Source organism: Acinonyx jubatus, chromosome A1, assembly GCF_027475565.1.
Source record: "Acinonyx jubatus isolate Ajub_Pintada_27869175 chromosome A1, VMU_Ajub_asm_v1.0, whole genome shotgun sequence".
Lineage (NCBI taxonomy): Eukaryota > Metazoa > Chordata > Mammalia > Carnivora > Felidae > Acinonyx > Acinonyx jubatus.
The window spans coordinates 50328510-50352906 of NC_069380.1; the positions used below are offsets into that span (position 1 = coordinate 50328510).

At 41.7% G+C, this 24397-nt stretch overlaps 1 protein-coding gene and 1 long non-coding RNA gene across 3 annotated transcripts in view; one reads left to right on the forward strand and one right to left on the reverse strand.

Annotated features, from left to right (window-relative positions):
• Positions 1-24397, reverse strand: part of LOC113601066 (uncharacterized) — a 40451-nt gene that overhangs the window by 14791 nt on the left and 1263 nt on the right. Inside the window, exons 2-4 of the long non-coding RNA XR_003422204.2 lie at positions 21411-21581; positions 16872-17074; positions 15114-15216 (exon numbers count right to left, since the gene is read on the reverse strand). This is a non-coding gene — a long non-coding RNA (uncharacterized LOC113601066). The remainder of the gene's footprint in view (positions 1-15113; positions 15217-16871; positions 17075-21410; positions 21582-24397) is intronic.
• ACOD1 (aconitate decarboxylase 1) lies at positions 972-13001 on the forward strand. Of its 2 annotated transcripts, XM_027065026.2 has the most exons (5): positions 972-1100; positions 4766-4927; positions 5704-5793; positions 7043-7248; positions 8137-12977. In XM_027065026.2, exons 1-5 carry the CDS (start codon positions 1092-1094, stop codon positions 9080-9082), a joined length of 1413 nt encoding a protein of 470 aa, XP_026920827.2. In that variant the 5' UTR covers positions 972-1091; the 3' UTR covers positions 9083-12977. The 2 variants fall into 2 exon arrangements, with proteins under 2 accessions (XP_026920827.2, XP_053072687.1); XM_053216712.1 differs by lacking the exon at positions 972-1100 and having other exon boundaries at positions 4892-4927; positions 5704-5785; positions 8137-13001.

Here is a 24397-nt window from a genome sequence, read left to right on the forward strand (position 1 = left end):
AAGGGAAATAACAATTACCCAGAGAAGCAGAGCGAGGTCCAGCCTAGCCAAGCCACAGTGATTGATTATCAGCAAAGAGGTCTGAACAAGCTGTCAGGCCAGCGTCTTTGGGCAATAATAGCAGGGAAGCAGGAGGTGTATCCTAAGCCAGGAGCCAGGCAGAGAACCAGGAATTGGAGACCTGTATATGCAAAAATGCAGTGCAGGAGCAAACAAGTGAACAAGCTGGGGAAAAGTGTGATTAACTCCCAACGCCCTTCTAGGCTCTTAATCTCAAGCTGTCAGGAACTCAGGCTGGCACATCTGTCCCTAGACCATGGTGTCCGATGGGGGTGAAATGGAAGGGGAAGATGAGTGGCCTTAAACACTGTACATGCCATATTCTTTTGTTCTTAATTTTTTAAATGTTTATTTATTTTTGAGAGAGACAGAGACAGAGTGTGAGCGGAGAAGGGGCAGAGAGAGAGGGAGACACAGAATCCAAAACAGGCTCCAGGCTCTGAGCTGTCAGCACAAAGCCTGATGCAGGGCTTGAACCCATGAACCACGAGCCATGACCTGAGCCGAAGTCGGTCTCTCGACCGACTGAGCCACCCAGGCGCCCCTATGCATGCCATATTCTACTTAACCAATCCACAGGGGACATTTGATTGTTTCTGATTTTTAATCTTATAAGCAAATCTGTGAATTCTTTTTGCTAAGTTTTTTTCTATACATCCATGCCTATTTCCTTAGGATAAATTTTTAGAAGTGAGAATACCTGGATAAAAGAGTGCAAATTTTTCTACTTTTGATGTATGGCATCTAAGCACAAGATGCATTCAGTTCCCTGATATCTATGAGAAATCATTTGACCATTTGTACATTACTTCCCAGCCTTGTCTAATTCCTCATCTCCAGTTGGGTTAAACAACTCATTGAGAGGAAGTGGAAGTAATCGTACTTGGGAGGTGTTGAAATCATGGAAACTTTAGCGTCAGAATGAAGTGAAAGAGAATGGGCTGGAAAGAATGAAGGGTATAAAGGGAGTCACCTAGCAAGTGAATTACTCCTCCAGTTCACTCCTGAGATAAGCCTCCTCTTTCAACACGATGCTCAAGGTATTGTTATATTTTATGTGCTTATTTAAATTGGTTTTCTAGCTTACCTCTCCTTTTCTCAATTTCCTTAAAGCTTCCTGCTTCTTCTTCAAAAAATGGCATTTTAACATTTCTCATGCCTCTGCGCTATTTAATTAACTGCATCTTGTTTTTCATCAGTGTTTTACCAGTAAGAGACATGATTCTGTTGCATACAATTAGGAAGAAAACGAATCATTGCAAGTTCATTGAATTGTAACCTCCCAGTCTTGTCTATATCCATTATGGCATGGCCAGATTGCCTTTGTAATGATCTGTTTACTGTCCTTAGTTTCCTGGAGAAGATAATCCTATTGTGGCAGGAATCGTAACATCTTGGTTTAGTATTCTAGAGAGCTTAGCACAGTGCCAGACACAGAGTAAGATGTCATGAAATATTTATCAAATGGTTGCATGTTTTGTCTTAATATATACATTAATCACAGCATGTTATTGAAAAGAAATATAAATGTCATGAGAAAATCAGGAAGACCAAAAGAAGTATTTTAGAAATAGATGGACTACAGACAGTGGGGCAGTTGCATGTTTATTTTCTCATGCTCCCTTCCTCAGGAGCCATTTCTTTGGTACACAGGGTGTTATTCAGAACTTGTCAGGGAATCCCCATGGGGTCCTACCTGCATAGGTCACCAGCACCATGGGAACATGCAAATGGATGCCACAGTCACCTTCCAGGTGCCATGTTGGAGCCCCGACAACAAATCCTCCCTAGGCATACAGCTTTCCCCATAACGCACTCCCAGGTCAGATCTAACCCTGAAGAGGTAAACAACCAATCACCAAACGCCCTTAACTGTGGGAGCTGTGGGAATGGAAAGAGACATTGAAAAATAAGGTCATTTTGCTTAGAAAAGGGGTCCAACCAGTTCTCAAAACTCCAAGTTTTACTTGGTGGATCATCAAGCCAGGGCTTTTTCCTCCTTGCCTCCCTCTGCCCCTAAATATGTTTACCCAAATTTCTAGCAGCATGACAAAGTTATTGTTATTCTCCATCCTAATTAGAAACACCTGTGCCAGCACCCTCTCTCTCCCATTCATGTTCTCTCCTGCTCTCTCCCACCCCAGACTCCCTCACCTTTCTACCAGAGCTTCAGAGACATACAATGTAGTCCATCCTTTTGAAAAAGGCAGGGTTTCCATGACTCGAGCATCTGAAGACTGAAAATATGGGACTAGCTGGTGGCCAGGTTGAGGACTTGTAGCTGGGCACTGGATCCATCTCTGTACCTCCGTGCAGGCACTATTCTTAGACACCCCGGATCTTCCAATTCAGAAACTCCTTACCCTATAGCTAATGTTTTAAAATGAGGTATCTGGGAGCACCTGGGTGGCTCAGTCTGTTGAGTGTCTGACTCTTGGTTTCAGCAGGTCGTGATCTCAGGGTCTGTGAGTTCGAGGCCTGTATCAGGCTCTGCGCTGACAGTGCAGAGCTTGCTTGGGATTCTCCCTCTCCCTCTGCTCCTTCCCCACTCGCTTGCTCTCTCTCAATATAAATAAATAAACTTTAAAATAAATAAATAAACAAACAAATAAATAAATAAATAAACTGACATATCTAATGCTCAGAGAGACCAAGGAGGTTGTACAATGATACAATACTCAGAGCAGAAAAGGGAAACCACCTGGCATTTACTAGGCAGTACTAAGCGCTAGGCATGTAGGGAAACACAGTTGAAGAGTGGATGCTTTTAGCTGTACATAATAGATGTTCTCTTATGCAGATGTGTAGAAAACAAAATAATTGCCTACACCTTGAAGAACTTGATATTTAAAGGAATTGCAAAGTACTCTGCTGCTTATGAAATGCAAATAAGTCTGCGGGTTTTTATTATCTGGTTTGTGGGTGGAAGCAGAATGGTCTTCTCCGCTAGGACGACCATATTCAGCAGGCACTTCATATTCAGCAAGTTCACAGTGAGCCCATTATCATTGTTCAGCTGCTCCTCTTCCTGTGCTCCCTCTCTTGGCAAATGGCACTGCCATATCCTCATCCCGAACCCGGGCTATTGCAGCAGTCTCTTACCTGCCCTTGACTACCCCTCAACCCATTCTCTACATGACAGACTACATGAGAGAGCTTTGCAAAACACAGTTCTGATCACATCTACTTTTTTAAAGACAGCACTATGGTGCCCCTTTGACAGGAAGTCTTCAGCATAGTGGAACCTCCCCAGCTTGGTCCAAGTCTGTGAATCCCTCTCACCTCCACCCCTGCATGAAGCTCTGAAGCTGGGGTTGGCCCAAATCACTGCATCCTCTCACGTCTCCAAGCCCCACCCATGCTGCACCTCTGCCTTTAACCTCCACCCTTGTCCCAGGCCCCTTCACCTGCTGACTCCCTTAAGTGTTCATAGCCAGCCCAGGTATCCATGCCTTCAGGTAATCTCCATCAACAAGAATGAATGGGAAGTCATTCTCAGTCGGTTGAGCATCCGACTTCAGCTCAGGTCATGATCTCACCGTCTGTGAGTTTGGGCCCCATGTCGGGCTCTGTGCTGACAGCTCAGAGCCTGGAAACTGCTTCGGATTCTGTGTCTCCCTCTCTCTCTGCCCCTCCCCCACTCATGCTCTCTCTGTCTCTGAAAAATGAATAAACCTTAAAAAATTTTTAATAAAAAAATATATTTCATTTTCCAATATATCCTAAATATTATCATCTTAGCATGTAATATTTTAAAATTATTAATGAGATGCTTTATATTCCTCTTTTCCTACTAAGTCTTCAAAATCCAGTGTTTATTTTACTCATGACACATCCCAGTTTGGACTAGCCACACTTCAAATGCTCAATAGCCAATGTGGAGAGTAGCTACCACGTTGGACATAATAGCACTAGAACATTTAAGAATCACCTAAAGATTTTAATGAAAACACAATCCTGCGCTATGCCTGCAAAGCTTCTGGTTCATCTGGGGGTAAGGGGTAGGATAATTCTGGACGTCTGGAGTAGGGACTAGAATGTTCATTTTCAACAAGAACCCCAGGTGCTTCGAGTTTTGTTTTCCTCTTTAGGAAATGTGGCTTAATAATTACATGCTCACTTTTGGAGTTAGACCCAGAGAAATTTGTGTCCAAACTCCACCACCTAAGAGCTGTGGAACTTAGTGATGTCACTTTTCCACATCTGGGTCTCTACACCTGCAAAGCGAGTGGCGCTCATAATACCTACCCAGAAACTCGTGGCATTAAATGGATACTGTATTTACAACAGGCAGGACGATGCCTGGCATGTATCTAATAACGGCAGTTCCTAGCTGAATGCACTGCCCCCCACTCAGGCATGCCCACTTTATGGACGAGATGTCCCTCCCATCCTCTCCTAACTCTGTACTTCCCTCCTCCATAGCCTACCCACTCTGTGATCATCATCTGCATGTTAGTCTGTGTTCTCAGCTGGACTGAGGACGGAAACTGGATATTGTGCACTCCCACATCTCTTTGCCTCACACACCCAGTACAGGGGCTCAGTATTCATCATTCTTCAGGAACGGAACTTAAGTTGATCACCTGAGTTTCTCCTTGTGGAGCAAAACTCTTCACATAATAGTACCTCAGGCTCTTGTATAGCAAGGAATGGGCAAATGCAAAGTGAGTACAGCACTGTTCTAACACTCTTCCCTTTAAAGTCTGTCACAGAAAGCTTTGCCAGAGTGATCCATGGCTTGACAGTGGAGCACCTGACAGACCACGTCATTCAGAGAAGCAAGAGAATGATTCTGGATACTCTGGGTGTCGGCTTCCTGGGAACCAATACAGAAGTGTTTCACAAAGCCAGTGAATATAGTAAGGTAAGAAGTTCAGCGTCTACTTGAGAGGTAAAACCAAGTGTACACATATGCCTGCTCGTGAGTCATACCCACCAACGTGCCCAGAGATGTGTGCTCATGTGCTACTACTACTCTACTCTTCATTTTAGAGATATTACTTGGTGTGCATAGCATTGTTGTATGTGGCTTTATGCTTTTCTATGCTCTATTTATCAGAGTTTTAATATTCATCCATATTTTTTACTAAGTTACTATCTAAAGACCAATCTTAAGACTAGTTTTAACACTAGCAATATCACATAATTTATTGTTATTATGACATAAAGCACTTTTTACCTGAGCGTCCTAGAAGCAATAACATCTACCCCAATAGTACCTACCATTCATTCGTGCAAAGACTTTAAGAGTCTCTTGGGAAAAAAGCTGGTTCAGCACTCTGAGCAGAGAGTGGGTGCTTATGCGGTAGACGTGATACCCACTCTCCACAATTAGTCCACCTTCGCCAGTATTTACCCTCAAGGAATAAATAAGAGTAAATTCAGACTCCATCCGCTAGAGCACCTGTGGATCACAGTCTGGGATGGAGCAACAGCATCTCCTCTCCCTTCCATGGACAAAGTTGTGTATTCTTCTACAAGGAAGAGAGGAATCCAATGGTGAAGGCTGCCATCTAGCACGAAGTTTTCAAATAAGGACTCTTAAAGTCATGCCTGCACGATGAGGAGTGGCTCTTAAAATGGTGACTTGGCATGCCGTGTTTCCACTCTGTCTTACTGATTGATATTCCTTTCTTTCAGATCTACAGTTCCAATGTGGCCAGCACTGTTTGGGGTCAGCCAGACTTAAGGCTCCCGCCGACATATGCTGCTTTTGTGAACGGTGTGGCTGTAAGGAGGTTTACATCTTTTCTAATTTTAGGCAATCATAATAATTTCAGAGCCAGGAAATATCTCAGAAATTGCTCAATTTCCATATTTCACTGATAAGTCATTGAGGTTCAGAGAGATAAAGTGGTCGGCCCTCTCTTCTATGTAGTTATTGATGCTTTACAGTGAACTGACGCTTTTCAAACACATTGTGAAATAGAGGAAATCAGTTGGAGGATTTAGATAAAAATACCCTTATGGTATCTAACTTTGAACATCTATAGCAAAAAATATAAAACCCGCTATCCAGACTCAATTCCTTTTGTTGTGGCCACTACCAGTTCTTATTCAGTAACCAGCTTTTCATCCATCCTTTCATTCAACAGATATTTACTGAGAAAGAAACAGTGGCCATATGGTGTCTATATTTTCTGAAGCAAAAATCAGCACTTTTCATCTGACAATGTTTATGTCTGTGTGTCAGCAGCAGTCTGTATCTATATACAAGATATAATTTAGACATGAATGTGTTGGGATGTCTGAGATAGTTTTATGTTTTGTGGGACAGTAGTTCAGAATACTGAAAGGCAAACGCAATAGTGTATCCCAGAGTAAATGTCCAGCAAGCAGTGTCCAGATCAGCCACATCCAAGAGCCATGGAAATCAATTTTTAAGTGAACTTCTGACTATTACTATTTCATATCAGGGATAAGCAAATGGTTAGGATGAAGAGGAATAAAACCTCATAGCAGAAAATAATGATTTTAAAATATAACTTAATAGTTAATCTGGGTTTGAGAGTTCTTGCAAATTCCCTGTAACTTTGAAATTATTTCATAACAAAAAGCTACAAAAATATATGGCCTGATATGGAATAAATGGCATTAAACTTTCAGTGTAACTTGTCTGGAGGGTGGGGGAGGAAGAGAGGAACAGCCACCTAACTTCACAGCTTTGTTTTTAAGCACTCTTTCCAGGTGCTGTGGCAGAGAGCTCTGGCTACCTGGGTAAGAGCCAAGCGCACTGGGGCTCTCTAGCTGCTCCCTAAAGTCCTGCCTGCTCTAAGCAGAGGACAGCACATCCAGTACCCCGCCATATGATTAAGAATTACAGCCGGTTTACAGGTTTTATTTTCAGATAATCAGAGCTAAAAATCTCATATCAAATAGAGTTATTACTAAATTAAACCCTTACTGGTCCAAAAGCCATTGCATTCAGGTAAATCTAATTTGGTTTTTGGTTGTTGTTTGTGTGTGTATGTTTACATAGATTCACTCAATGGATTTTGATGATACATGGCATCCTGCCACCCACCCTTCTGGAGCGGTCCTTCCTGTCCTGCTGGCTTTATCAGAAGCTCTGCCTCCAAGTCCAAAGTGTTCTGGCCTTGATCTGCTCTTAGCTTTCAATGTTGGGATTGAAGTGCAAGGCCAATTACTGTGTTTCTCCAAGGAAGCCAATGACATACCAAAGAGGTAGGGAGAGAATCTGCCCCATCCAGAGGTGGATGCATTCCCCCTTGACTTGTCCACTGTTCTCTCTGTAGAGCTTTCTGACATAGAGGTGAGTTAGATCAGCTGGAGATATTAACATTAGTGCTGAGAGCTAAGTCAATTCTCCAGCCACACAGCAAACCATATATCCATATACTAAGGTATGAGCCCAGAAGAAATAATGAAAAATCCCATTTGGGTTTAGAGAATCAACTAACCACAACCATAAAATAAATTGGGGCCTCTCATCCTAGGGCGATTCACGTCATTTTGGCACCCAAGATACTCTGAATATTCCTAGTCTCATCTCAGAGCAGAATCTACTTTGATATTTGCTGAGGTCCTTCAGATTGAGAACATTCAGAAGATCCTGAACCTGACTGTTCAACCCATAGAGCAAAAATAGTCACATGCTGGCTATATCATGTGATTCAATCTTATATTTATTTTTCCATTTGATCCAGCCTGCTAGCAGAGGAGTAGATTGGAATACCGGGCGAATTTTCAATTTCTGCAAGGCCCTCCATTTTTATAGCTACTTACATGGGATTTCAGCAAGCAGCAACTTTTGCCTTTCTGGCAATAACTATAAAGAATTTATTGTGTCAGGCACTGATGGAAGCATGTGAATTCATTCAAAACTCACAAAACCCTATGAGACAGATATTATTGTCACCACGTTATGTAAGAGGAAATAGGTACAGACAAGTTGAATAACTTTCCCAAGATCACACAGCCCGTACGTGGTAGAGCTGAGATTTGAACCCAGGCAGCAGGGCTCCATTGTCTACATTCCCGACTATCATACCATACTGCCTCCTACTGACTGAGGTCTGTAAATCTCCAACTCTTTGCTTTTTTGCTTTCCAGATTCCATCCCCCCTCAGTGGTAGGAACCTTGGGTAGTGCTGCTGCTACATCCAAGTTTTTGGGCCTCAGCATGACAAAGTGCCGAGAGGCCCTGGCTATTGCTGTTTCTCATGCCGGGGCACCCATAGCAAACGCTGCCACTCAGACCAAGCCTCTTCATATCGGCAATGCTGCCAGGCATGGGATGGAAGCCGCTTTTCTGGCAATGCTGGGTCTCCAAGGAAACAGACAAATCTTGGACATGCAGACAGGGTTTGGGGCCTTCTATGCCAACTATTCCCCAAAAGTTCTTCCAAACCTAGATTCCCACACTTGGCTGCTGGACCAGCAGGATGTGGCCTTCAAGCGGTTCCCTGCACATTTGGCCACCCACTGGGTGGCAGACGCAGCTGCATCTGTGAGAAAGCACCTTGTAACAGACAGAGCCCTGCTTCCCATTGACCGCATTGCAAGAATTGTGCTCAGAATTCCAGATGTCCAGTATGTAAACAGGCCCTTCCCAGACTCAGAGCATGAGGCTCGTCATTCCTTCCAGTTTGTGGCCTGTGCCACACTGCTTGATGGCGGCATCACTGTCCCATCATTCCACAAATGCCAGATCAACAGGCCACAGGTGAGGGAGTTGCTCAGTAAGGTGGAGCTGGAGCATCCTCAAGACAACCTGCCAAGCTTCAACACACTATACTGTGAGATAAGTGTCACTCTCAATGATGGAGCCACCTTCACAGAGCGCTCTGATACCTTCTATGGCCATTGGAGGAAGCCATTGAGCCAGGAGGACCTACGGGAGAAGTTCAGAGCCAATGCTTCCAGCGTGCTGTCCTGTGATACAGTAGATAGACTTACAGAGATGGTAGAGAACCTAGAAGACCTAGAAGACTGTTCTGTCCTAACCACTCTTCTGAAAGGACCGTCTTCACCAGAGATGGTTTCAAAATCTATCTAGCATCCAACAATTTCATCAGACAGTTTCTCCTGAGGCTTACCAACATCTAAGTGACTTTATATTGGGGAAAAATCAGTGATTTGCTTTATAGAGCAAGGGTTTACTATCGCTCTGCCCAGGAACAAGTGAAGCAAGGTGGAGAGAGTCCAGAAACAGAATTGGATTTTTATGGAAGGAGTCTTTTCCTATAAATTCTGCAAGACAGTTCCAATTACCTGAAGAAAAATAATAAATATGCAAGAAACACAGAGAAATTGATTTTATAAGTATTCATAAGGCTGAAATTCAAGTCACCTCTGATTTGCTTATTAGGTTAATCTTTACAGAGGAGTTCTTTATGAACTTCATGAACCTTAAGATGTGGGAAGAATTTGAACCTATAATGTAAATTTGCTGACAGTTGACAAGGGCTCTGGCCTATTGTGCCACCAACATGTTTCTTGGACCATGGTTTTTTACAAGCCCCCCACAGTAGAGGGGGTGCTATTGGGTTTAAATATAAGGAATTAGTGGGTACAAATCCTGCCCCTACAACTTACTAGATGTGACCCTAAGCGTGTTACTGGGTAGCCCTCTGCCTCAGTTTAAAGCAGAAATAAAAAGCGGTATAAAAAGTAAAACAGTTTGGCTCTGGAAGCCATGCTGCTAACCACTACAATATACTGCGTTTTGTTACAAAAAAATTTTTGAGAAAAATATGGACGAAGAGTTTGACATGTAATAAAGAACGACAGCAAAAAATATGTGGGTAATTAAATAACTATTGACTTTGTAAAATAATAAAAAATGTCTTATGGGGTTAAAAATTGCAACTTTAGCAATACATATAAGCAGGGAGTTACTATAATTAATGTGCTCTAAATTCCTTATGTCATTCAAGAAAAGGGCAAAGCTATTAACTGTAGACTTTGATTTGTAAGTATGCATGTTGACATTTCCAGGGTAACCATTATAAGACAACAGTAGAATATACCACTTCCAGGTTAACAGAGAGAGAAATATGGAATTAGGAAAAAGAAAATAAACCAAAGGAAGGCAAGAAAGGAGGCGGAAAAGAAATATAAGAAAGGTACAACATATAGAATATAAAATGATAGGAAAAAATCCAAATATATCTGTAATTACAAGAAGAATAAATGGACTAAATAGTTCAGTTAAAAAATATAGAGACTATGTATACGTAAAAAACAATCTTTAACAAGTTTATTAGCATCTAATTTACAAACCATTAACTCATCTATCTTTTGTCCAATTCAATGAGTTTTAGTAAATTTATAGAGTTGTACAAACATCATCACCATCCAGTTTTGGAGAACTTCTCTTCATTTTTTTTAAAGATTTTATTTTTATGTTTTAAAAATTTATTTTTAAGTAATCTTAGGTAATCAAACCCATAACTCTGAGTTCAAGAGTCACGTGCTCTACCAACTAAGTGAGCCAGGAGCCCCGGGAGTACTTCTATCATGCCAAAAACAGAGAAACAAATAAAAGCCTCATGCTGGTCTGCAATCAATCCCTATTCCCACCTCCAGCCTTAGCAACCAATGATCCATTTTCTATCTCTATGGTTGTGTCTCCTTCAGACATTTCATATAAATGGAATCATACAATATGTGGTCTTATGTGTCCAGTGTCTTTCACTTAGCATAATGGTTTTAGATTTTTCCATATATGTATCGATACTTTATTCTCTTTCACTGCTGAGTAGCATTCTGTTGTATGGATATACTACATTTATTTACCCATCCAGGAGCTGATGGACAGCATATTGTTTCCAGTTTGGGTCTACTACGAATAATATTTCTATGAATGTTCACATGCATGTCTTGGTGTGGACATATCTTTCCATTCCTGTTAGGTAGATACTTGCGAGTGGAAATGCTGGGTCATTTAGGAAGTACATGTTTAACTTTAGAAAAAACTGTTCTTCAAAGCAGCTCTATCACATTACATTTCCATCAGTAATGTGTGTGGGTTCCAGTTTTTCCAAATCCTCACCAACTCTTGGAATTGTCAGTCTTTTTTATTTTATCCTGTGTAGTGAGTACATAATGGTATGTTGTGGCCTTAGTTTGCATTTTCCAAATGACTAACTCTTGCCTATTTTTGACAATTATTTTAATTAAGTTGTCTTCTTATCATTCAATTGTAGGAATTCTTTATATATCCTGAGTATAAGTTCTTTATAGATATACGTTTTACAAATATTTTCTCCCAGTCTGTGGTTTGTCTTTTCATGTTTTTAATGGTCTCTTTTAAAGAGAAAAAGTTTTAAATTTTGATCAACTCCATTTTATCATTTTAAAAAATTTTACTAAAAAAATATAGAAAATAAAAAAAATTGTTATTGTTCCTGCTTTTGGTGTCATCAGGAGTCATTTCTTAAAAAATCCAGGGGCGCCTGTGTGGCTCAATCGGTTAGCAGCTGACTTCAGCTCAGGTCATGAACTCGTGGTTCGTGAGTTCAAGCCCCACGTTGGACTCCGACTGCTGAGCTGGGCTGCTGACAGCTCAGAAGCCTGGAGTCTGATTCAGATTCTGTGTCTCCCTCTCTCTCTGCCCCTCCCCCACTCACACTCTGTCTCTGTCTCTGTCTCTGTCTCTCTCTAAAAATAAATAAACATTAAAAAATAATAACAAAATTAAAAAACCAGTTATATAAGTTATTTAAGACTCATGAGGATGCAGAAAAGTTCAAAGTAAAAAAGTCAGGGAAATATCGATGGAACACTAACAAAAGCAAGCTGGAATAAATAAATGTTAATATTAAACAAAATAGAACTCAAGCAAAAAGCAGTCAGTTAAGCATCCAACTCTTGGTTTTGGTTCAGGTCATGATCTCGTGGTTTCATGAGTTTGAGCCCCACATCAGGCTCTGCACAGGCAGCACAGAGCCTGCTTGGGATTCTCTCTCTCTCCCTCTCTCTCTGCCCCTTCTCCACTGGTGCTGTCTCTGTCTCTCTCAAAATAAATAAATAAACTTAAAACAATAAACAAAGAAAAGAAAATATAATATAAAATAAAATAAATTAAATTAAATTAAATTAAATTAAATTAAATTAAAATCTCACAAGAACATTTATGGGGCGCCTGGGTGGCTCAGTCAGTTAAGCGACCAACTTTGGCTCAGGTAATGATCTCACAGTTTGTGGGTTCGAGCCCTGCATTGTACTCGCTGCTGTCAGTTCAGAGCTTGCTTTGGATCCTCTGTTCCCCCCTCTCTCTGCATACCCCCACTCTCACATGCTCTATCTCTCTCTCTCAAAAATAAACATTTAAGAAAATTAAAAATAAAAATCTCACAGAACATTTACAAAAAAGGACCATATACTGAGCCATAAAGCAAGTCTTAACAACTTTTTAAAGGACTGGAAGATATAGATCATTTTCTCTAATCACAATGAAATTTAAGTTCCATATTAAAAAAAAAAAGGTTAGACAAGACTGAAATGTTTAGAAATAAAAATTCCTTGAAATAACTTGGGTCACAGAAGAAATGATCACAAAAATTATAAAACATCTAGAACCTACCAATAACAAAACCGCATATATCAAAATTTGTAGGCCTTACCTAAAACAGTACTTATAAGTGTGTAAATTTTCTATGGCTGGCTCTGTATCATTTGGATTATGCTGTTCCATAGGACATATCCTGTAACTAATTAATTTGTCTGAACATGGTAAATAAAACAGGAGATCAAAGTCGTGGTTTCTACTGTGGCCTTCAGATAAAATTTAATTATCCCGTCTTTATACACCAGAAATTTCTAGGGGCAAGATCTAAGGGCTAGTAATAATATCCTCAGATAATCCCTGTTAAAAACAAGACAATAGGCCCCAAGTGGAGTCCTTATGCTAAGTCCCACATCAGTAAAATGAGATATACTTACAGTTTCAGCATTCCCAGAAATGGAATCATATCAAACAGTTCATTCAGAAATTGCCAGATCAGCAATTTAGCCAATCAGTTAGCTGATCTGATCAGTTAGATCAGATCAGTTAGCCAATATGCCTAATAGACCCCCGCCATCCCCCAAAGAAAAGTAACCTTGCAATAACCTATTTTGTCTCATATAACTTCCTTGTTCCTGCTCCCTTCTACCTATAAAAGTCTCTCATCTTATACAGCTCCTTGGAGCTCCTTTCTATCTGCTAGGCTCCATGCTGTAGGATTCAAATCAATTTTTGCTCAAATAAATTCTTAAAAAAATTAATAGGCCTCAGTTTATCTTTACACACCCTTGATGGATGTTTCAGACAAAAAGCAGGGGTTGAGGAAGAAGATCTCTCCTGAGGGCACCACAGCACTCAAGATGACCTTGATATTGGTTATTATGCACACCGAGTTAACTGAAGGCAGGAGAAAATATGAGGGAATGTGGGTCTGTAGAGAGAGCATAAGGGTCCTCTTCACTGGCAGCCCTGTGCACCATCTGCCCCCACCATACCACATACAAAAAAATCGACGGTTCCTTTCTAGGAGAGTCAAAAGCTAGGGTATTTTTTTAGCCAGAGTGCTGGTAGAGAGCTTTTGAGAGAATGGGAGAGTAAAGCCGAGCTTCTTGTCTCTTCTGTCCATGAGGCTGGAGAACAAGGACAGCCTGTAAGTCTCCTCACCCTGAGAAAGGCCAAGGTGGGGGCCTGGACTGCTGTGATCTGCTTTCTAGGCAGTGTGGCAAATGCTGGCTTTTCCCCTTCCATTCCCTTGGGGGTGGCAGCAAAGCATCCTGCTTAGTCTTTTGTGTTATAGGCTCTGTATCCAGGCAAATGAGTCCTCTACGTGGATCAGGACAGACAACGCAGGAGGAAACCCACTCAAGACTGGGACAAAGGCCCCAGCTCAGAAACGGGTTCATTCCAGCACCCTGTGTTTCTGCATCCTCAGCACACATTCGAGGCCTTGAGTCAAACTTCCTGTCACCAGACACACCTGAGGAGCCCTGGTTCTGGCTAGTATGTACGTTTTGGGGATCCCAAGACCACACGCACACTCAGGGATCACCAGAGGAACTTCTGGGACTCAGCAAAGAGTTGCACTCTGGTTAAGGGTTATACAGTGCAAGGTTATGTGACAGGGTCAACTGGAGAAAAAGACACTGGCAGAGTCTGGAGGTTTGTGACGCCCCCTCCCACCAGCAAGGAGACACGTGAGTGTGTTCCTCTCTCCAGGAGTGAAAAATTCACTGAAGTCTGTACACTGTGTCTGCCCTGGGAAGAGACTCTGCACCCAAGGCTTTTAACAGTGTCTGGTCACGTAGGTCCCCTCCACCCAGCAACGATCAAAATCGCAAACTCCAAGAAGGCGAGAACAGCAATGTCTGCACAGCCTAGGCCAAGTGAACCAGTTTTATGAGTCAGGGAGTGTGTATGTGCCAAGCTCCCAGACGCCAGCCGAGACGAACCTCCTGAATAAGGCTTGATAAAGGCAGCAGCCTGAGGCCTCCTATGGTCTCCTTTCTGCACAACTTTTCCCAGACTAAAATGCCTTTCTTTCCTATTTGTGTGGCTTTGTGGGGGACGGACACATGACACCGACCAACTGGACTTTGCCTCCACCCCAGGAATTGTCTCTGCGTTGTAGCACTTGAGCTGTGTGTTCCATCACAGTATTAACTAAAACCGGTATCCCTGGGGCTTAAAGCTGTCACAGACCAAAGAGCTGTCGTGATTTTAACCCAGGCACCGAAAACGAAAATGTGACTTTAAAGAGAAATTTTATATATTATGTTTTATAACAACTTTACTTGCAACCCTTTATCTAAAAAAGTTATCAGATAAGTCTCTTCCGACCCCACCTTAAGGTCTGTAATGGCTCATGGAGGGAATCTCTTTGGAGAAGCTGAGTAGCTGGTGGGCATTCATTACCAACAAATTCATATCAAGGGCCTAATACAACAGAGGATGTTCTCAGTGCAGGTGATAAAGCAGTCAACAGAATACTCAAGAACCTTTTACAATCATGAGCTTATAATCCAGTATGAGTAGAGAGCCCAGGAAAACAAGTACCTAGGACAAGGAAAGTGCTCCATACCTATTCTGGCCTGGCTGTGCTTCCTTCACGCTTCCCCGGAGTGAATGTGAACCTTCCTTCAGTGGACTTCATAGTTTCCAGCTCTTCTGGGCCAGAGCATGACCTGTGACATTAAAAGATTTGTGGCACTGTAGAAATGCAGCTTCCCTGTCAATTCTGGAAGGACTTCCCTGCAGAGAGCAAAGCTACAGGGAACCGAAGACAGGGGGTGGGGGGTGTGCAAAGCCACAATAAGGTACCCCACCTTCCCTACAGCAGAGGTGCCCCTGTACACACACACATATTGTGTCTTCCCATCATATGAAATCTACCAGCAGTGCTGCAGATTTTTATCACTCGGTGAAATTGTTTCGTTCTCCCTCTCTTCTCCTATCCCATATTAAAAAACAACAAAAAAACCCCACACAAAACAGTATAGTGGTAGTTCACAGCAAGTGATCGTTGAAAAGACATCCAAAACAGAGGAGTGTTGCACAGGCTACTCTGGTTCCTGCTAAAGCCTGGGTGCCCAGCGACTGACAGCTGAACACTGAACACGTCAAAAGAATGTATGATACACAGTAACTTTAAGAAGGGTCCTGGCTTTATCTGAATCGTAAAGAACAGAATACCCTCACAGAAATCATGAAGATTAGTCATCTAGTTCAGTTGTAAATGCAGAAATCAACATTCAGAGGTGAGCATCTCACTTAAATTCTCCCTGCTTTCTGCTGCAGTTATTATTAAAAATAATCCAACCCACCCCAGCTACAGCTGGTGTCCGTACAGGAACCAAACTGGAAGTTCAGGAAAAAGCCTTTGGAACAGCCCAAAGCCCATCTGTTTGAAACACGGCATGAGAGTGTTGTTTCTGACTTTAAAAAACGAAAGACAGAAATGAAAGCGTGCTTGTTTAGAAACCATGTATCTCTGAATGATTCAGTGATGGTTATTTAATCTTTGAGCCAAGATCACATTGAAAGTTCCTATCAGTAAGTGACAAAGTGTGTACTTCATTTGGCTGGAGCTGAATATTTTCACTTGAACAATTTCTTCTAATTATCATAAGTAAAATATCACTTTTCAAATCTATTATAAAACATTATTAAATAGCCATTCTTCCTATTCCTTCAAAAAGCTCGTGCAGAGGGGCCGCACCTGTGCAGCTCGGACACCCCCCGCCCCCCGCAGCCGTGGTTTCATCTAGGCTTCTGTGCGGCCGTGGCTCCAGCAGCATCACCGAACCTATCAGAAGAGGGGACAACGGAGTGGAGGAAAATGCTTCTTCGGCAACAGACAGCAGGACTGTGAAGAGAGTTACAATGATTAGCTTGCACTGGCCTCTCAAATGCTGCAGTATGTGGAACAACAGCCCACAGGCACTCTGCACATAAAGTATCTGTTCTGACACGTGGCTTCATTTAAATATTCCCTTCGTAAGAGAAATGAAGGCTGTATGTACTAGGATCAATAGGAAATAATAAAGCAAGTATAATTTGATCCATACAGCTGAATGGTATCACACAAGAGAATTGTTGCATTGAAATTTGCTTCTTACAGAGAAAGCCAATATATGTTGAAAGAATATTTTCCCTATGATTCAAAGCCATCTGGTGTCATCACCTTAAATCACTGTCCCTTACCATGTCCGCCCCCCTCCCTGCCCTAATGCCAATCACCAAATATGGCAACCCCACAATGAAAGATGATTTGTTAAGTAGTCACAGTTATATTCATCTGGAGGAAGGAAAATAGGAAAGCACTGCAGAGCCTGCTTACCCGGCAGTAAGCTTTTCATCCTTTTCTCCCCTTCCATCCACACTGAATAGCGTGACCCACTGTGACTTCACAAGCAGGAAGGTTGTAGCTGCCAGCACACTGGAAATGAAGCACCCGCTGATAGGCATCTTGGCACAGCAGAGGGCTGAAAGAGTCCTTTACAGAACTGTTGACAGGGCAGTTCTGGGCCACCCCAAAACCACCTACAAAGACAAGAACCCAGGATTATTTGAGGCAGCTGACAAGAAGAACCTATGAACAATTAATTCTTTTTTTTAATAATTTTTATTCATTTATTTTTAATATTATTTTTAATTTTTTAAATTTATATCCAAATTAGTATATAGTGCAACAATGATTTCAGGACTAGATTCCTTAGTGCCCCTTACCCAGTTAGCCCATCCCCCTCCCACAACCCTCCAGTAACCCTCAGTTTGTTCTCCATATTTATGAGTCTCTTCTGTTTTGTCCCCCTCCCTGTTTTTATATTATTTTTGTTTCCCTTCCCTTGTGTTCATCTGTTTTGTCTCTTAAAGTCCTCATATAAGTGAAGTCATGTGATTTCTCTCTTTCTCTGACCGACTAATTTCACTTAGCATAATACCCTCCAGTTCCATCCACATAGTTGCAAATGGCAAGATTTCATTCTCTTTGGCTGCCTAGTAATACTCCATTGTATATATATATATACCCCCTCTTCTTTATCCATTCATCCATCAATGGACATTTGGGCTCTTTCCATACGTTGGCTATTGTTGATGGTGCTGCTATAAATGGCGGTGCATGTGTCCCTTCAAAACAGCACACCTGTATCCCGTGGATAAATGCCTAGTAGTGCAATTGCTGGGTCGTACGGTAGTTCTATGAACAATTAATTCTTAAGCAAAGAATTAAGGTATATGAGAGCAATAACACGTTATTAGAAAGGAAAAATAGCATTTCTTTAAGACTCTGGGGTTGACAATGACTCTAGTTAATCTGTTAACTTCATTTTACAAAGTCAGAGTAGCGACCTCTATTTGTCAAAGTTGTTCAGAGATCATTTTGACTTTTATTTTTTTAAGTTTACTTACTTATTTTGAGAGTGAGAGAAAAAAGAGAGAGCGCGCATGTGCATAAGCAGGGGAGAGAGAGAATCCCAAGCAGGCTCCAGATCGGCACAGAGCCTGATTCCACGAACCGTGAGATCATGACCAGAGCCAAAATCAGAGTCAGATGCTCAACCAAGCGAGCCACCCAGGCGCCCCTCAGAGATCCTTTTGTAAAGAGCTGGTGCCAAATGCTAAAACACCAACCCAATCATTAGGGAGTTTACATGGCTTCAATGTAGCCCTGTAGCAAATGGACTTTACAGATATAGAGGGTTTATATTAACCAAATAATAAGCACCATTTTGCATCAACAGTAAAATTCTGAAGACACAAGCTGGGATACCCATGTCGATAATAATTTTTGCTAAATACTTCAAGTGTGGAACTATATATTTTTAAAAGCATTGGGGTAATTTCATTTCTCCTAAAAACAAAATGCATCTTCATGTGTTAGAATAAAATACTTTTTTTTCAAATCACAGTAATTTTTAAAAATTGATTTACAAGCAACACCATTTTAGATGTGAAAATACTAATTTTAACATCAGACCTCAAGGGCAATAATCTTTACAAACTATCTCAGGGCATGCCTATTGGAAGTGAAAGAAAAAAGAATACAACTAAAAGACACCAGCAACTCAAATAAAATTATCTCCTTTATTGCCCTCACCCTGCATTTGGTAAACAGATATTTTAATTTATGTTATATATATAGTATGTAGAAAGTCTTCAAAGATAGTGCCCTAATATGCACGCCTCCTGGTACTCATGCCTTTTGGTACTCTCCTTTCTTTGAACCTAGTCTCCCTTTTGATCAACAGAATGTGGCATAAGTGATTCTGAGGGACATCTGTGGCTAGAGCAGAAGAGGAAAGCCTGGGTCTCTTGGAATGCTTGCTCTGGGGGATGGCAGCTTGCATGTGAGAAGCTCAGACACCCCAAGGTCTGTAAGTTACAAAGAAGCCCAAGATTGCCACATGGAATGGCCAGATGGCTGCACAGCCCACCAATCCTGACTCAGGTATCAACTGGAGCCTGACTGAATCTTCAGATGTCTGCAGCTCCAGCCACCATGCAGCTGCAGGAGAGGCCTCAAGCAAAGCTCAAGGTAAGCCTAGTCAACCAACAGAACCAGGAAAGATAATAAATTATTAAGACACTAAATTTTGGTGGTAATTGTCATATAGCAACAGATATCTGGAATACTTTATATGTAAAATAGCAGTAAGCAACCTGCTCAGATAAATATGTATAAGCATCCACAAGTGGCACACTTTTGTTTTTTTACATTTACCTATTTTTGAGAGACAGAGAGAGACAGAGCACAAGTGGGGGAGGGGCAGAGAGAAAATGAGACGCAGAATCCCAAGCAGGCTCCAGGCTTTGAGCTGTCAGCACAGAGCCCGACGTGGGGCTCGAACTCACAAACTACAAGATCATGACCTGAGCCAAAGTCGGATGCTTAACCAACTGAGCCACCCAGGTGCCCCCTCACTTTTTTTAAATGTTATTTATTTTTGAGAGAGAGAGAGAGAGAATGAGAAGAGGAGACACAGAGAGAGGGAGACACAGAATCTGAAGCAGGCTCCAGGCGCTGTGCTGTCAGCACAGAGCACAGCGCAGGGCTTGAACTCACGAACTGTGAGGTCATGACCTGAGCTGAAATGGGACACTTAACTGAATGAGCCACCCAGGTGTCCCAGCACACTTCTTACCTAAAACGATGATTTCCGATTCTCACTGTGGGACATTTCCTAACTGCCTCCATAGATTTCAACAATATTGTGAATGTTTAAAATACTCTTAAAATAGGGTCACCTGGGTGGCTGAGTCAGTGAAGTGTCTGACTCTTGATTTCGGCTCAGGTCATGATCTCACAGTTTGGGAGATGGAGCCCTGCATCAGGCTCTGCAATGGCAGTGTGGAGCCTGCTTGGGATTCTCTCTCTCCCTCTCTCTCTGCCCCACCCCCATGTGTGCATGTGTGCACGCTCTCTCTCAAAATAAATAAATAAACATTTAAAAAAAACAAAATAATCTTAAAATAAAACTGATTGTTAGTGTTTAAACAAACTAAACCAACTTGGGACACCTGGGTGGCTCAGTTGGTTGAACATCAGACTCTTGATTTCCTGGCTCAGGTCATGATCTCACGGTTCGTGAGTTTGAGCCCCACGTCACTCTCTGCGCCAACAGTGAGGAGTCTGCTTGGGATTCTCTCTTTCCCTCTCTCTCTCTGCCCCTCCCCTGCTCTCTCCCTCTTTCAAAATAAATAAATAAATAATATATATATATATATATATACACACACACGTATGTATATATGTATACGTACATATATACATACATGTATATATGTATACATATATATATAATTAAACTAAAACTGGTTAGTTTGAAAAATAAATATATAACATTGAATTCCTTATGAGGGGATTAAATAAAAGGAAATAAAAAATACTTAAGACAATTATACTTGTAAGTCAATATTTATTTTATTTTTTAAAGAAATTTTTTAAACGTTTTTATTTATTTTTGAGACAGAGAGAGACAGAGCATGAGCAGGGGAGGGGCAGAGAGAGAGAGGGAGACACAGAATCCGAAGCAGGCTCCAGGCTCTGAGGCATCAGCCCAGAGCCCGACGCGGGGCTCAAACTCACGGAATGTGAGATCATGACCTGAGCCGAAGTCGGACGCCCAACCGACTGAGCCACCCAGGTGCCCCAATCATTTATTTTAAAAGGTAGGTATACATCCATATGTACAGGCATGTAGATAGGCAGGTCACCTATCTATAAAGTGATCAATGTGCTGAAAAGGTCTAGAAACAGGCAACCCTCCACTGTGATTTCCAGAGTCTTGAGGCCTCAAAATGTGGGCTGCATGCCACATGCCACCTGTCACCTGAGAGCTGAATAAGAATCTGCACTGTAACAAGATCTCCAGGTGAATCACCTACCAATTAAACTTAGAGATATGCCGTTCTAGTGCAGTGGATCCCAAATTTGTCTGCATATGAGAATCATCTAGGAACCTTAAAACTTCCAAAATTTTGGGAGGACACAGGCATTGGTGGTTTTAAAGCCTACCAGGTGATTCCAGGTGCAGCCAAGTCTGGGAACCACTGGTCATTCTTGATAGAGCACTGGTTCTCAATCTTTGCTACACAGTGGAAGAACCTGTAAAGCATCAAAAAGCACTGACATCTGTTTCCACCCCCAGAAAGTCTGATGTAACTGGTCTGAGATGTGACCCAGGCACTGAGACTGTTTAAAGGCTTTCCAAGTGACTTTCATGTGCAGCAAAGTTTGAGAACCATGACCTACCTCCTGGCACAGAGGCTTCAAAATGGCAGCTGAATCTGTGCAGCTTTTGCTGGAAGAGGGTTTAAAGTCAGTGAACATTAATTAAAATGAACAGTTGGCCTCAACAGCTTTCAGCTAACTCACCGGTGTAATGGCAGCTTCAAGCTTGCTGGAGTTCAGGTCTGCCAAATCTTGTAGGCCCCCATGGGCTCTTCTGGCACTTTCCTTTGGTACATTTCTCTTCTTTTCTGTTGGGCTCCCTTTCAAGTGATTAACAATGTACATCTGCTCAGCATTAGGAGCAAATAGCTTCACCTTCAAAAATAGAAATAAAAACAAATGATGTCATTGCCTCTTTGAAAACAATCAAGCAAATCAATCTTAGAGCCTAAATAAACCAGGAAGGAAAGTCAGAAAACCACTAAGTAATTCCGTATGCCTTCAGGGCCAACACCAACTACAAATATCAGCCACAAGAAAGAAACTGCAGGGGACTTCTAGAGGGGAAAAAAAGAGCTATAAATTAGCTTCTAGAAAGAAAGTAGAACAGAAACAGGTTGCTTTCCAAATACATCTATCTATCTATCTACACACACACAGAAATGTGTGTGTGTGTGTGTGTGTGTGTGTGTGTGTGTGTATACAGTTTACCCTTGAACAATACAGGGGTTAGGGACACTGACCTCCTATGCAGTCAAAAATTCATCTATTGGGGCACTTGGATGGTTCATGCAGTTAAGCATCCGACTCCTGATTTCAGCTCAAGTCATGATTTCACAGTTCATGGGACTGAGTTCCACACCCAGCTCCGTACTGATGGCACAGAGCCTGCTTGGGATTCTCTCTCTCCCTCCCTGCACCTCCCCTGCTTACATATGTGCACTCTCTCTTAAAATAAATAAATAAATAAACATTCTTAAAAATTTTGTGTATAGGGGCACCTATACAATGGGTCATGATCTCACGGTTTGTGAGTTCAAACCCCACATCGGGCTCTGTGCTGACAGCTCAGAGCCTGGAGCCTGCTTTGGATTCTGTGTCTCCCTCTCTCTCTGCCCAACCCCCCACTTGCACTCTGTCTCTCTGTCTCTCAAAAATAAACATTAAAAAAATTTTGTGTATAACTTCTGACTCCCCAAAAACTTAACTAATAGACTACTGTTGACCAAAAACCTTACTAATAACATAAACTGTCAATTAATACATATTTTGTATGTTATATATATTATATACTGCACTCTAACAATACAGTAAACTAGGAGAAAAAAAAATGTTAAGAACATCATAAGAGAAAATACATTGACAGTACTGTATTGTATTTATTTGAAAAAAATTCTGCATATAAGTGGTCCCACGCAGTTCAAACCCATGTTGTTCAAGAGTACACAATTTTTAAAGAGATATAAGAGAGGTTCCAATTTTATAGATAGGAACATATAGGGCTCAAAACCATAGGAGGGTTGATTAAATTTAGCTTTAACATCTTTCTAAAGCAGGGATTCTCAACCCTGGCTGCGTATTAGAATCACTTGGGCAACTTGAGGCCCAAACAGAACAGGTACATAGAAATTTCTGGGAATGAAGCACCATCTTGGATGGTGGTATGTCTTAAAATCTCCTTAAAATCCTCCATCATTTGCAGGGTTAGCAATGACTGATCTAAAACAAATGGAAAATAAAACTCACAAACTCAGGGCTCTGAGTTAAAATCTCAAGGGTTTAAATGCCAATATCCCAAAGTAGACCATTTGGAAGCCCTTGCTTGACCCACCTTCACACATCCAGCCCAACCAAGCTCTGGATTGACACCCCCAGTCTGCCATCAGAAACCGTTCCTCTTTCCCCAACTGTTGGATCCTGCATGGGCACTGATCTGGGGAACCATGAGGATTTGGAAGCAAGGAAGGAAGCTCAGGGTGGGCACCTATATACTAGGGGGCCTTGGTGTCCTACCTTCTTCACTGACTTCTACCCCACCTCAAAACTTGCAGGTGTACTTCTCCAGGAACTGGACAAGACTGGTCTGAGTCAAACGTCCCTTGGCTTTCTGAGAAGGCATCATTAAGACCTGAAAGCATATGGGTGCCTGGGTGGCTCAGTCGGTTGAGCATCCAACTCTTGATTTTGGCTCAGGTCATGATCCCAGAGTCGAGGGATTGAGCCCTGCATGAGTGTGGAGTCTGCTTAAGATTCTCTCTCTCTCCCTCTGCCCCTTCCTGTGCTTACACACTCTCACACTCTCTCTCAAATAAAAAAAAAAGAGAGAAACTTTATTTAAAAAAAAGACTAGAAAGTGTATGACTATGTCTTAGCTTCCTGTTATTAAACTTTGTATTTGATTAAAATATATATTAATATTCTAAACATTCTCTCTTCCCTGTAGTTTTGGTTTTACAAAATTGAGCAATATCTCCTGTCTGTGGGACAGATCTCTCTATGGGAGAGATTCTAAGCACAGATACAACCCATTATTAGTAAAAAGAGAAGAAGAAAAAAAAACCCTTAAAACATTCTGAAGGTCAAGAAAGATGCAAAAAAAATGTGGATTGGTTTTTAAACCAGTAATTCTGGAAAACAGACTGGCTTGCTGTTGCTTTGTGAAATTAATCAGATCCACCTGCCTAAGGTGGAAGTGAAGATGAAAACTTAAATTTCACCTAACTCTACCCTGCCCCAGAATTCTATAACTCTATCTTTTCCTTTAAGAAGATGCCATACAGTTCCGCTGGTGTGCAACAGTTCAATGGTTGATAAACATGATTTTATCAGACTACAGTAATGTTCTGAGTGTTCTTAAGCTAACTGAGCAAGGACCCAGAGGGAAAAAAATTGGACTAAAATTCAACCTATTTTTTTATAAAATCTTCAAAGTTTAAAAATCATGAACTGCACAATGAGGGATCAGGCAACAATAGTCTACAAGCATCTTTAGCCTGGGGTGCTGGGGTCATAGCCAAAAGGAACAGAAGGCAGAACCACACCACAGCAGATGGGAGCTAGTGAGAGGCTGATTTAGGGCTAATTTGAGGAACTGCTTTCTTGCCATTAGAGCTCCCTGCTCACGGAATGAAGAGACTGCAGTCCCAAGAGAGGAGATCCCCACCACTGACCATGGTCAACTTGAAGCTTGT

Excerpts from the sequence above, each read along its gene's own strand:
- ACOD1 (XM_027065026.2), top strand. Across the intron at positions 5,794-7,042 it reads CTTTTGTGAACGGTGTGGCT|ATTCACTCAATGGATTTTGA; the intron begins GTAAGGAGGTTT and ends ATGTTTACATAG. Across the intron at positions 7,249-8,136 it reads GCCAATGACATACCAAAGAG|ATTCCATCCCCCCTCAGTGG; the intron begins GTAGGGAGAGAA and ends TTTGCTTTCCAG.